This window comes from Haemaphysalis longicornis, unplaced genomic scaffold, assembly GCF_048455015.1.
Source record: "Haemaphysalis longicornis isolate Haplotype H1 unplaced genomic scaffold, Haemaphysalis longicornis Haplotype H1 scaffold_10, whole genome shotgun sequence".
Taxonomy (NCBI): Eukaryota; Metazoa; Arthropoda; class Arachnida; order Ixodida; family Ixodidae; genus Haemaphysalis; species Haemaphysalis longicornis.
In genome coordinates this window covers 38778849-38791840 of record NW_027526204.1, presented here as the reverse complement: position 1 = coordinate 38791840, position 12992 = coordinate 38778849, and the positions used below count along the sequence as shown (strand labels likewise).

The 12992-nt window shown below is 47.1% G+C and overlaps 1 protein-coding gene across 6 annotated transcripts in view; it reads left to right on the top strand.

Moving 5' to 3' along the window:
- Positions 1 to 12992, top strand: part of LOC144158387 (ATP-binding cassette sub-family C member 2-like) — a 131351-nt gene that overhangs the window by 111903 nt on the left and 6456 nt on the right. For all 6 annotated transcript variants that reach the window (XM_077689255.1, XM_077689254.1, XM_077689258.1 and 3 more), the window contains 5 exons: positions 1927 to 2277; positions 4217 to 4318; positions 5818 to 6024; positions 7626 to 7784; positions 11975 to 12141. In XM_077689255.1, coding sequence (XP_077545381.1) covers positions 1927 to 2277; positions 4217 to 4318; positions 5818 to 6024; positions 7626 to 7784; positions 11975 to 12141 — 986 coding nt within the window. The remainder of the gene's footprint in view (positions 1 to 1926; positions 2278 to 4216; positions 4319 to 5817; positions 6025 to 7625; positions 7785 to 11974; positions 12142 to 12992) is intronic.

Genomic DNA, 12992 nt, shown 5'->3' with positions numbered 1-12992 from the left:
ATCTTGCCACTAGGGCGAATATTTTACAAATAGCTGTTGCGCGATGTGTTTTTTACATGAATTAAGAGATCAAAAACACGGATTCTCTACACATTGATGGTTTTGAGGTAAACAATACTGATGGTCATGGGAATCAAATAAACCCATAGGTGAAGGTATCTCATAGGTTGCAGATCGCGTTGTTTTATTTCAGGAAGTAAGGCAAACAGAACAAGCGATGAAACGTCTGGTAAATACTTGAAGCTAGTGGGAGGGGGACAACATTTGAATGCGCTCGCAGCGAAAAAATCCGGATATCAGCAGGAGCAGTCGTAGTTGTTGTTGTTGTTGTTGTTGTAGAAGTAGTAATACTATTAGCAACCATTTATTCGATCTGGTGAATTGAGAGTGGATCCCTAGTCGAAAAATCCATGAGACGCACGGGCAGCCTTCGTCCTGAGGTCCAGAAGTTGCTGGACGTTGAGTGGCTGCTGGCTACCAGGTTCTCCCACAGCTCAGTCGTGGGAAGGGGAAATCGCAGAGGAGCAAGTTTATGATTGAGCTCGCACATTACATTTAAAATTAAGTAGAGTGCCTGGCTGCGAACAGACCTGGCATTCAGCAGAGTACTGAGTTGAAAACACACGACACGGGTAGACTGGGTGCGGAAAGATATAGGGCGGAATTCTGCGGAGTAGTAATTCTTCTTCCTTAGAGAGTGCTGCATAAGGAGGGGGGCCGTGTTATCTGTCAGACCAGTATTACTCAGGACGACTGTACATGAGTACACGCAACTATGAGACTCATTACCAGCCTATCTACGCCCTCTGCAGGGCAAATGCCTCTCCCATTGATCTCCAATCATTCCGGTCCTGTGCTAACTGTGAACAATTTATCCCCGCAAAATTCTGAATACACGAATACACCAATACACCATGAAAACTCCAATTACCCATGAGACTAAACTGTACATAAAGACATGAATATTGTCACGCAGCAGCAGGATGGAAGCCACGAACTGTGGCAGACCAAGTGATGGTTTAATGGGCGGCCACAATAGCACTACCAGTGCGGGTATGCCCCATTCAGTCCGTCGTCTTTTTCTAAGTCTGGTTAACACATCACTGCCGATTTTGTTCTTTTTGTGGTATTTCACGCCGATCAAACGTGACAGTCCCAGTCGAGGCCGCAATTCATAAAAGAGAGCGGTACATATCAAAGGCGATATGAAAACGAGAGGTATACGAACTCGCTGCCGTCGCTGATGAAGGAGAGTAGCTGTCTGAACCCTGGACTTAGGACGGCGATGCCAACTTAAGGCACTTGGCCACCGCTGGGAAAATCGGCAGAGGAGGTCACGTGAAAGTGGTCTCGGCTGCTCCCGGCTTGTCACGTCGCCATCGTAGGGCCACAGGCTGGGGACACTAGGCTGGGGACATCAAAGCGCTGGGTCGGCGTGCGGCGTGGCTAGGGCTGGTGAGACACGGCCCACGTGACCACGTAGCCTCCGCGGTCGCTTCAAAATCAAGAAGGTACGAAGCGATAGGTTAGGATACGCAAGAAAACCATACCTTTTACCATGGCTGGCAGGAACAATGGCAGATGAAGTGACTATTTAATGAGCCGTCATGATAGCACGAGCACCGGGTGTATGCTTCATGCGCTTTGTAGTGTTCTTCAGAGTCTTTGTGACACGCCACTGGCGGCTTCAGACTTCTCGTAAGACTACGAGTGGCCCCTATACAGAACTATCACCTCCTAAACTAAACGTAGCCTGCTGTCGCGGTAACACTGAATTTACCACGTCAAAAACAGGTCTTTTTATCACTAATTTACACAACTGTTGTATCCTGAATGTTTTTATGTAGAGCTAAATGACACATTCGCATCTTCATCTCACCCTTTAACTACTTTTTGTTCTCTACCCTTCCGAATTCTCTCACACAGGTTATACTGACACGTGCCGTAAATGCGACGCGGTTCATCCGGAGCGCCGAGTTCTCCCGTGTGCTGCAGCACGTCACGGAAACAGTAGAGTCGCTGACCATAGTGCGCGTGTTCGGCATGACGCAACGCTTCTACTCGCGCTTCTGCAACCTGGCAGACCGGGCTATGCGCTTCTCTCTCGCCTCAGCCGGTTGCCAACGGCTGACACGCACGTTTGCCGCGGCATGCAGCCAGTTTGTGGTACTCGTGGCGCTCATCTCCATCGTAGCCGTCGGAGGAGGAGCTATCGACGAGCAAGGGGACGCCTCGCGCTCCAGCAGCATAGGAATGGCACTCAACGCCGCGTTGGCGGTAAGTCGCTTGGTGGTCATTGGGAGTATCGTACTTGGTCGCAGTTTTGGAGGGGAATTTCACCACAGAAAAACATGTGCCTAGTAATAACTCAGGAATAAATATGAAGAGTTAGCTTCGAGCGTTCACAAATGAATGCGGTGCTCTTTTTATTCCATCAAGTGAATTGTATCCGCCGTAGGACGTCGCTGATTACATCCTTGAGAAGCACGCCAGCGTGTATTTCACTAGTAGTAGTTTACCTGTTGCCACAATCAACCCCTATGGTTGGTCTTTTTTTCTTCGTCTTGTGCATCGTTACTTTCGCTCTGGTCCCCTCTTTGTAAATATAAAACAACTTTCCCAAGCCTCAACCTTTGCACAATATCGAGTATGTGGGGTTGATATTAAAACCTCTAGAAAACTTCCTTGTAAGCAAAATATTCCGTTTCCTTCCACTCTGTGAAGAATGATGGCGCGCGAAGCTACGCACAGTCCAAAAAGAGGAGAAAATGGAACAAGTTTGGGTGTAATTTACGATTCAGCATACATTTTTGGTTAATTAGTTGAATAAACCTTTTCCAGACCATAGGTTCATTCTAAATTGCAAACATGGGACTGTCAGATTGCCTCTGTCGAAGCATCTGTACTCCTGGCAGACGGGACTTATTTAACATTTGCTGCTTCAGTGTGAACTACGGAAATATAATACGTAGGTAAAACTCAGGGTATATTAGAATCATCTTAGCGGCTAATTCTCCTATGTTTTGGGATAGTATTAAAAAAAAAACACCTACAGCCCTTTTTTGTACCAATACTCCCTCCTTGAACGGCCACAAAAACACTGAACCATCAACGCTGTAGTGAGTGCTAGTGTGCGAGGCGAGAGGGAACACCTGCGGTGAAAACGTGGCAGCCAAGGAGAAGTGTTTCTGAAGGGTGGTTGGAGCGAGTTGACTCGCGTAGCCCTGTGTCTGGAGAACATGGGTGCCTGGGGAGTCCTGCCGAGGCGGGATTTTTTTGGACCGTAATATGCGTCTTGATCTGCTCAGGGAGTGTATTCAAAAATAGAAGTGCACTTCTTGTTTTTTCACCCGGCGTGCTATGCCGCGCATTATTGTAGAACTTGGTGTCGTTATTTCGATTTGTAAGTGATAAATAAATAAATAAATAAACATATAAAAATAACATTTTGGAAACAGTTATGACCGACTGACTAAATTGGTTTGTATTAAGTATTAGGTGCGAACCACCTTTAGGACGACGCAATGCCCTTCCGCCAACCGACGGTGTCTCCCCAAGTTCCCTGCTGTCCGTGCGCAGTGACGACAGCGAGCAACACGGGAGGGCGCTACGCGTAAACACGAGTACAGCGAGCTACACGAGAGGTCGCATTGCGTAAAAACGAGATCAAAGTGCAGGTTTGGCGTGCCGTTCGATTGGCGCGTCGAGCAGCGCCCCGTTTATACTTGTCGGAGACTTCAACGTTAACATTCTGAACATTCACTTGAACAACAAATGACTCCTGCCGTGGAACTCTAATTTCAACTATACTAACGGAGTTGAATTGTAGTTGCAGCTATAGTGACTACGGCGAACTACGCAAGAGCTAACTACGGTGGATCGCGTAAGAGGCGACTTGTCTTGCGTGTGGCGTTTGTCATTCACAGCGCGCTAACTGCACCCCAAACCATTCAATAGGCTTTGAGTGCATCATCGTGCAAGGACGATAACACTAATCCACACAATACACACAACTTGCGTCCCAGTGCTTCGCACCCTCGGCATTGCTCACGGCGTGGAGATGGTGGGATTATATTGATATGCTTTTTTCTTTCCCTCTAAGCATGGAATTTTTTTGTAAGCAGTAATGTCCTAGCCAATGGGTCTCATTAGAACTGATAGAAGAATACCAAATACTGGTGTATATAAAATGCTCGTCTCCTATTTTCTACGACAGATACCCATGATGATGACCATGCTATGTATCAGCTACACAGGGGTGACACTGGTAATGGTTGCATTGGAACGAGACCTAGAGTTTACAGAACTGCCCAAGGAGGTGAGTTGCTTACAGTAGTCTTTATTGAACGCTTTTTTAGAGTCATTCGGCAGGTCAAAGTCAAATGCTTTCTTCTGCAGGTACAGTTACTGGCGTCTGAGTGTGCACAACAGGACAGTGCTTTTTTTTATGCCCGTGACGCTTTCAATATCTGCAACCAAAATCCAGGGGCACATCTTTTAACTCTGCCCGACTGGCCCAGCAGCTAAAAGCTCGACATAAAAAAGACCTATCTTCTGAAAGGCACAAAAATGAGCTTATCTTCTTTGCAGGCATGCCTGGGTACGTCTTTTTTTGCACAGAGTGCTCGTAAAAGAGCGCTTGCATAATGCAGCACACACAATTTGGTTTCAGCGGGGGCCGTGCCGCAACAAAAGAGAAGTAAAATATGAAAGACGACAAACAAAAAGTACGCAGCAAAAAAACCGAAACAACAAAAGCTCATTGAAGAAATCAACGAAATACCAAAATTTACATTGCCTCTACCTTTGGTATTTTTTACACGACTTAACTGGTCCTTGATCCTTTCTGTTTTATGGGTATTTTCTAGGAATATAAGCAATAAAAGCATAAATCCTAATTGGGTCACTGCAGTGCCGGATTCGTGACATTAGAAATGTTATATTAGATAAAGTACCCGAACCTGACAGTTAGCATACAGACTCATAAAGTACAAGCGCTGCATTCAACAAAAACACCATGTGAGGTTGAGAGGACTCAATGCTGAAAAACGATAAATTACCTTGAACCTTCGTAGGTACATATGCGAGGAGGGAGAATAACTTTGTATTTTTATATGAAAAAAAATGAAGTCTTCAGTGTGGCTTTCTCAGTCCAGGACACGCTGAGATCGTGGTGAATCTCTGCCCCCGATTCCCTGGCCAGTTTAGTTCACACTAGAGTAGTACGTGATTTAGAGTGTTGTGTTACCAAGGTAGCAGGAAAGATACAAGGATGACACATGGTTCTTTGGTCCGGAGGACGCGTGAGCGTTGAAATGGCCTGCCCTACGGCGGTGGTTCTCACCTTCGCCCTGCGGTCGTACTGTGTGTGTGCAGTGGCATAAATGCTTATGTTTCCACTGGAAATTTCTCCGTTTACCCTACCAATATTGTTGTCCCAAAAATACTATTCAATAACATCCATTGCAAATACATTACTCCACGAAATTTTGTGTTATTTGCACTTACTTTGTAGGCCTTCGCGAATCACACAAGCGTGTTGTATTGTGTCCTAATTATTGTTCTGGGCAATTGCCTGGTGTTTCAGCTGCCTATTCTGTTTTTGTTTTTCATTTCATAGCTTAGTAAAGTGAAGGTTGCGTAATTGTGGTATAATTGTTATACTAACGAGGCAATCTTTCAAACGAGCCCAACTTGTGTTTGTCTTCATGGCCCCTTAAGTCCCATGCGGACACCGGGGGCTCATACTCGATGCTCGTAAGCGCTTTGTACCTACCCATCCGGTAGAATGCTCCAAGTTTCGTCTCTCCTTTACAGTCACCGGTGGAATCGGATATTACTGATAAAGCGGGAGGGTTAAATTCAAGGTCCAGAACCACATCGGTTGCAGCAGTCAATCATCTTGACGAGACGTGGCCGGCCCAAGGCAGCATCGAGTTCCGGAACTTCTATGCGTCTTACCGTCCGTCGTTAATTGAGGATACCCTAAAAAATGTCTCATTCAGCATACTTTCACGTGAAAAGGTAAGCAGGCATGCAGTGCAGTCATGCAGAAATTGGATGAGGCTTAAATGCGTTCACATATTTAAACCACACCCCAGGTATACCCCATTTCCAAGTTCCGGCGAACGTATTTTGTATGTGTTGAACTCCACCCAGGTACAGCGTGCCTCCGGCCTATTTACATGCCACTTCAGAGGATACCAGTGGTCTAGTGGGTCGTTTGTCACGCTTCGCGTGCAGTAGATTATATTGCCTGACAGCAAACGGTTCTTTCGTTTGGCATAGTACCAGAAGCAAAAGGCATGATAATGATTCTCGGAGTCGCCTTGCTAGAAGGAAAATTCGCCAACAAGGTTACTGTTCACTGTCCCGCTAGCCTTATCTGAAGCCGCTGGGCCAATCTGCTGAGTGGATTATGGGTCTGCATCTGCCTTAGGTTATACGGTTTACCGCAAAAAGAAACCAATCTCAGGTGAATTGTGCTTCTGCAAGAGGGCATAGTTTTCAAAATACTGGGACGACTGATCCCAGGCTAAGTATTTCTAAATGCAGAGATTGCGTCGCAAAGGTACCGTCAAAGCAGAGCGAAGAGCAAAACCTTCACCGTGACATTGAGAAAAAACTTTCTTTACGCCTATTTTTCAATGTATGCGACCACCTTAAGTAACTGACATCCATCTGTCGATTTGAATCAACCGATGGTTCTCAACTGAGCAACCAATCAAATAATAAATTAAAAGGACTGTTTAGCATATATGTTTCGCTAAAAATATTATACCAGACAGTAATAACATCAGTGTTCGATATAATTCAGACAGCCCCTGAGTCGTGGTAATAAGTGACTGTTTTATTTTTCTTTTCTCGGTTACACGTTACACGTTTAACTAGTCCCGCCATTCACAAGTAACCGTGAATTAGCCATGCCAGTTTTATTTCGGTACCTTCGACTAATTTATAATTGTTGAGTTTTCAAAACACAACATGGCAATTTATTGGTGTCTCATCTGTAGCGTGTTATTGGATAAACTCTTCGAGCTTTAGTTTCGCCAATACTTGTCTGTCTGAGATATTAGCGTTTTTGTCGCTTTAGAGGCTTCACGGGGAGTGTCAAACTAAAACCCATTCTTCCCCACAGTTTCTAGACGTCAGTTTGCAAATGCTAAAGTTTACGCACAATCTCTTACAATCGTCAACGTATGAAAGAAATGTTCAGCGCATGCAAGAGTGCACAGTGGGCAGATCAGAACATGCTGAGTATAACAGTGCCTTCTAAAAGCGTTATATTGTTGGTGAGCACGGCGGAACACCGAGAGCAGTTTTAGGCCACGAAGAAGGTGCAGGACAACTAAAACTACTTTTTTGTACACCAGCTATTTGGCTCGGAACGTTTGGTGTCTTCGTAATCTCGGTGTGGTGGATCGCGTCCAAGGGCGACTACACTGCTCTCCACAAGAAAAAGCGATTGGAGAGCTTGCAAGATTAGGAAAAAGAAACCTGAAATTCTAATCTTCACCTGAAAACCCGTGTAGTAAAGACATATTACAAATACAAATGAATGTTATCTTGTTGCTGCCAAAGTCACCCTGACATCTCATGTACCGGCTTGCACTTCTCGTCGCCAGGTCGGCATCGTGGGTCGAACAGGATCGGGAAAGTCATCTCTAGTCTTGGCACTGCTTCGCATGTTGAAGAGCACTGGGGGGCAGATCCTCATCGACGGCGTCGACATCGCGTCTGTGCCTCTCTCAATTCTAAGAACTGCCGTCACCGTCATCCCGCAGGTAACACCATGCGTTTGTATTTCCATGCTTTTTAACAAACCCTCCAGCAGAACGGACAATAGGGGTAGTTGGTAGCCATTCATCTTGGTGATCGAAGTGCTCACAAAACAGGAACGAAGGAGGCTTAGCCCCGTGCCGTTGTTCTGTCGTCGTTCTTGTTTTGAGAGCACTTTCGGATGCTGGTTGAAGGCTTTTGTTCCCTTTTCATAATTTTTGCAGGTGCACCACGTTATCAACAATAGCTTTTAGAGCTGACACACGTGCATCTTTTCAACAAGGACACAACAAATAGCTCGCAGCCTTGACTCCGCCCAGTTCAAGAACCATTGCGGCAGCCTTAAGTGTTATCGTGGCACTTTTAGCCCTACCGAAAGCAACACAACTCAGTCAAAGGTGCCTGTTCTTCCCCTTGCATCGGCGCACCTGAAACGTGTCACTCGGTCATCACTTCACTTATTTTCCGTAACTAATCCTACTTTCTTTGACTCGATACCTGACCAGAGACCTGAGATGTTAAGCACCCCCAACTAAAGTGTTCAGCAAAGTTGTTTTGGAGCGAAAGCTCTTCAGCACTAGGTACAAACACAGAAAACGGCTCGTAGATTCAATCTCACACCCTCAGCCAAGATAAAGCCTGTGGGTAGTGCGGTTCCGCAGTCAAAGCGTCTAATCACCCGTCTCATTAAGGAGGCTATTACGGTGGCAGGATAGCTGGAAACAGTAAGGGCGCGTGCAATCAGAAAATGATACAAGGAGGAGCTCGCTGCATCATAGCTTCCAGTCCGTTTGCGCCTAGAGGGTGGACACCACCGAGTAGGATCTCTGCTTTTTTCTTGCAATTCAATTGTATGCGTCTTCACTGCGAGCCCTCGGCGCGACAAATGACGCTAACACTGGAGTAACTTGGCGGCACCGCGATCAACCACGGCGAATTTGTTTTCAGTCGGAGAATACGTATGCTCTTCATGTGAAATGCTGAGTGAGAATACATACACCAATACCTTGACATAATTTTTTAACTTCAGGGCACTTCCACGGCACTAACGGGACAGAAGGCAGAATTGAAAACATAAAGATTGCATATACTTTCCGCTTTTTGCGTCTCTAAAAATGACGTTATTAATGCTTTGGCAGACATACCTGCTTCAGGTGACGTGCCGCCAGCTGCAGCGCTAACCGAACGCACGTCTGACTTCAAATTCAATGCCTAACACCTCTAGTGACGTACACTTCCCGAAGCTCCAACCTGTTCACAATTTGGTCTTAACAACAAGCTCACGATCGTGCCAGTGTTCAGTAAGCTTTTACGGTGCTGCTGCAATATCCAGCGCGGTTACTGCACCGCGCGGTTGCACATACCCGAATGAGAAAATAAAGGGTGGTACTTCGGAGGGAATCCTACACAGCAGCTTCTGCTGAATATTTTGAGGATCTGTTTTCTGAGGTCATTCTTGGTGTTACCCAACTGTCATCACTGACTGAGAAATATAAGCAGGCTTCTGCCAAGCTTTCTCGAGTGAAGGTAAAATGCAAGGGTCAAAACAGCAACCACGTCATGACCGCCGCCGGCGTGCACGATCACACGCCCACACCTCACATCCTGAGTCGTGCCTCACCTTGAACGATGTCGAACAAGTCTTCGTTAATACGTTCCCCACGCATCTAGCGGCAGCCCTCATAAAGTACCTGCTTAGTCAGACCCAGCCTGGGGAGAGTGTCATAGCACCTCAACAGAACCCGGCTTTCTTGTCAGACCCACCGACGCTGCATACCACCGACCATTGCCACGGCAAACAATCCTCCGCACTTTCTCCAAGAAACTGCCGCTGGTTTCGTTCGAACGCTGCGGAGCTCATTGAACGTCTTTGATACATGAATCCGTCGGCGGTCCTGCTTCAAGAAACGAAAGGAAAAGGCCCGGAGCCTGCTGGCCACCGAGTTTGAGTCTAAAAGCATTCGCTATGCTTTACTTACGGTGGCGGCACGACGGCCGTCGTCGAGCAGACAGCCGTGTATGTTTTGAAACGAACGCCTCACTGCTAAGTGCCTACCACGTCAATATGAAACGATGTTCAGCAGGTGATTGCTACCGATATGTCTCTTACTTGCGGCTTAGGCGTACGCGCGCCCTTAACTTCCGGTAGCGAACAGGAGCTACAAGCGTTGGATCCTCGTGATCAGCCAGTGACTGGCGGTGATTACAATTCCCTCCGAACTCCATGGGAATGGCGTGTTACCACCACCCGGCCCTCCAGGTTGGGGGTGGTGGCAGACAACACATGCCCGATTTCGGGGAATTACTTGGCGTGCCAGACTCTCAGACAATGACACATCATTCACAAGCTGACATGGTCGAGTCCTTTGACGGTAGCCCGATGGCCCCTGGGTAGGGACCCTTGGGCTATTTACGGTGAACCTTCCAAGCACACCAAGTAGGTTCCATGCATTGACTCAACGATTTATCGAGCTCTAGAAGTGCGATTCAGGCTCCCTTCGTATGTCGAATTCGCATCCAACGTCCCCCTGTTCCACCGAATTCTCGACGGGGGTGGAGTAAGTGCGCTGTAAGCCCCGTCTCGCGTAAATCGCTGTAGTCACTGTAGCTGCAACTGCCATTCAACTCCGTTTTTCGCAAATTATAGTTGACATTGGCACTGAACTGCACGAGCCAGTTGTTGTCCAAGTGAATTTTCAGAATGTTAACGTTGAAGTCTCCGACAAGTAGAACTAGGGTGCTGTGACACACCTCCCCCCCCCCCCCCCCTGCGAACGGCGCACCAAACCTGCACCTGGATCGTGTGTTTGCGCGTAGCGCCCTCTTGTGTAGCTCGCTGTATTCACTGCGCATGAACAACGGGGAACTTGGGGATACACCGTCGTACGGCGAACGGACATTGCGAGGTCTTAAGGTGCTTGTCACCTAATATGATATGCGCCAGTGGAATAGTTCATGGGACGCTAAGCAAAGTGGTTGTACCAATTTCAAAGCCGGGCAAAAATCTTGCCATCACGGTCAACCGACACCGCGTAGTAATGGCTGTCACTGTGTAAAAGCTGATAGAGACGGTGGTTTTGATACGACTCAGTAACCACTTGGAGAACGAGAACTACTACTTCCACCAGTTACAGTGTGCCGGCCAAGTTTGCGCTTCCAGAAAAGCATCTTCCTCTGTGAAAAACCTTTACCGGAGTTTTTAAAAAAAGAAAGGGCCCATCTCCCCGCGAGGGGGACTCGAGTAAATGTGTCGCATAGGGGGTGGGTGTATTGCGTTAACGTTTAGTGTTTGGGAAGTTGGTGGTAGTGAATGCGTTGTATCAGCAGCTCCTTGACGTAGTTTGAATGAGTCAAGGATATAAGGCGCGTTCGTAGCCTTTCATTCTGTGTCGGTTTTGTAGCGCAGTGGGAAGATCACCATGTACCTCGCGTTCCGCCCACAGGTGGTGAATGCGTTGTATCAGCAGCTTCTTGACGTAGTTTGAATGAGTCAAGGATATAAGGCGCGTTCGTAGCCTTCCATTCTGTGTCGGCTTTGTGGCGCAGTGGGTAGAGCACCATGTATCTTGCGTTCCGCCCGCAGGGTCGTGGGATCAAAACCAGGTGCCGGTAAGTATTATTTTTGTATATAGTGTAGGGGGAGGGGTGCGGACCTGTTGTTGAGAGCGAGGAGGGTAGCGTGACGCGGGAGAGGAGGAGTGGGGGAGAGGGCGCACCTGGAACGGCTGTTGCGGACGCCGAGGCACGCCGACAACGCCGGGTGACATCGTAAGTTAAAGAAATGTTCTGCATTTAAAAGCGTTAAAACACGATGACACGAGTGAAACAAGGGACAAAACACACGCTGGAAAGTTACAAACGCACAATGCCACTACATCTTGTGTTAACCAAGCTGCGGTTGGTAGCGTGCACTTCACAGCGTCTGACGATGATGTTAGCACCTGGACACAGACTACAGATCACCCCTCCACCGGGTTTAATATTCATCAGTTGAAGAAGCCCCTTGATATTTTCACTGCAAACCTGGCTGGCGACACCCATGTAGCACCCTTAATACCATGTGACATTCACTCCATAATGCATGCAACTACATTTGTAGGCAGCAGTGCACGTTTTAGAGGCTATAGTGGAATTATTAAAACAGCATTTCAATGACTTTTCAGCATGAATAAAGTACTGGATGTCACTTTCACAGGACCCGACTTTAGTTCGAGGAACGCTACGTACGAACCTGGACCCAACCCACAAACACTCAGATGAGGAGCTGTGGGAGGTGCTGCGTCAGACTCATCTTTCAGAGTTTGTAGCAAAGCAGCCACTGAAGCTCTTCCTCGAAACAGGCGACGGGGGCTGCAACCTTAGGTAAGGCATTTGACAGTATTTCTGACCTTTTCGGAGAACCACATACAAATCTTTGTTCCCTTCTTTTTTTATTTTTGCGCTCATGCCAAGACAAAATTATATTCTGTAGCATTGAATACCTGGGCTTTTTAAGCGGCGTTGTGGTGTGAGTTAAACGTTTGATATAATATCTTGTATCTGTTGAAGAAATCCCATGTAGCTAGCGGTCGACGTTTGCGAAATTTGTAAGATATCACTGGTACTAAAGTACATTGTTCACAGGCCGACACCTAATAAATCTTTGTGTGGGCCGCTTGATGCCGGAATTGAGCTGAGGGTTGGTTGCGAAATAAACAGGCTGCACGTTGCCAACGCACTTGTGGTGTTACTGCGATACCCGGAACTGGACGGAGATTCCTTAAAAACTTCCCTGCGCAAGTCACTAAAAATTTTGTTCATGTCATCCGACATCTTTGCACTTTTACACTTTTTCTCATTTTTTTTGTGATCAACTGACGCAGCAAGCCAGCGCAACGAGTAGGGTTATCAGAAGGGAAAAGGTTTGGGCGTGTTGGTTCATCGTCAGGTGTAAAACAAGCGCTAAAAAAAAACACAGGACGGGGAGTGGACGGGACAAGCGCTACCTGCCCCGTCCACTCCTCGAGCTGTATTATTATTTAGCGCTTGTTTTCCGTCTGAGTAGGCCAACCTCGCCGGTTTAATAATGGTATTTTCTCCCTGTCTGTCTGCCTGCCTTGCATGCTGCCTGCCAGCTTGCCTGCATTGCCTACCTATCTACCCACCCACCTATCCACCCGCCCACCCACTTACCTAGGAATCTACCTACCAATACCTACCTGAGGCAAACTTTC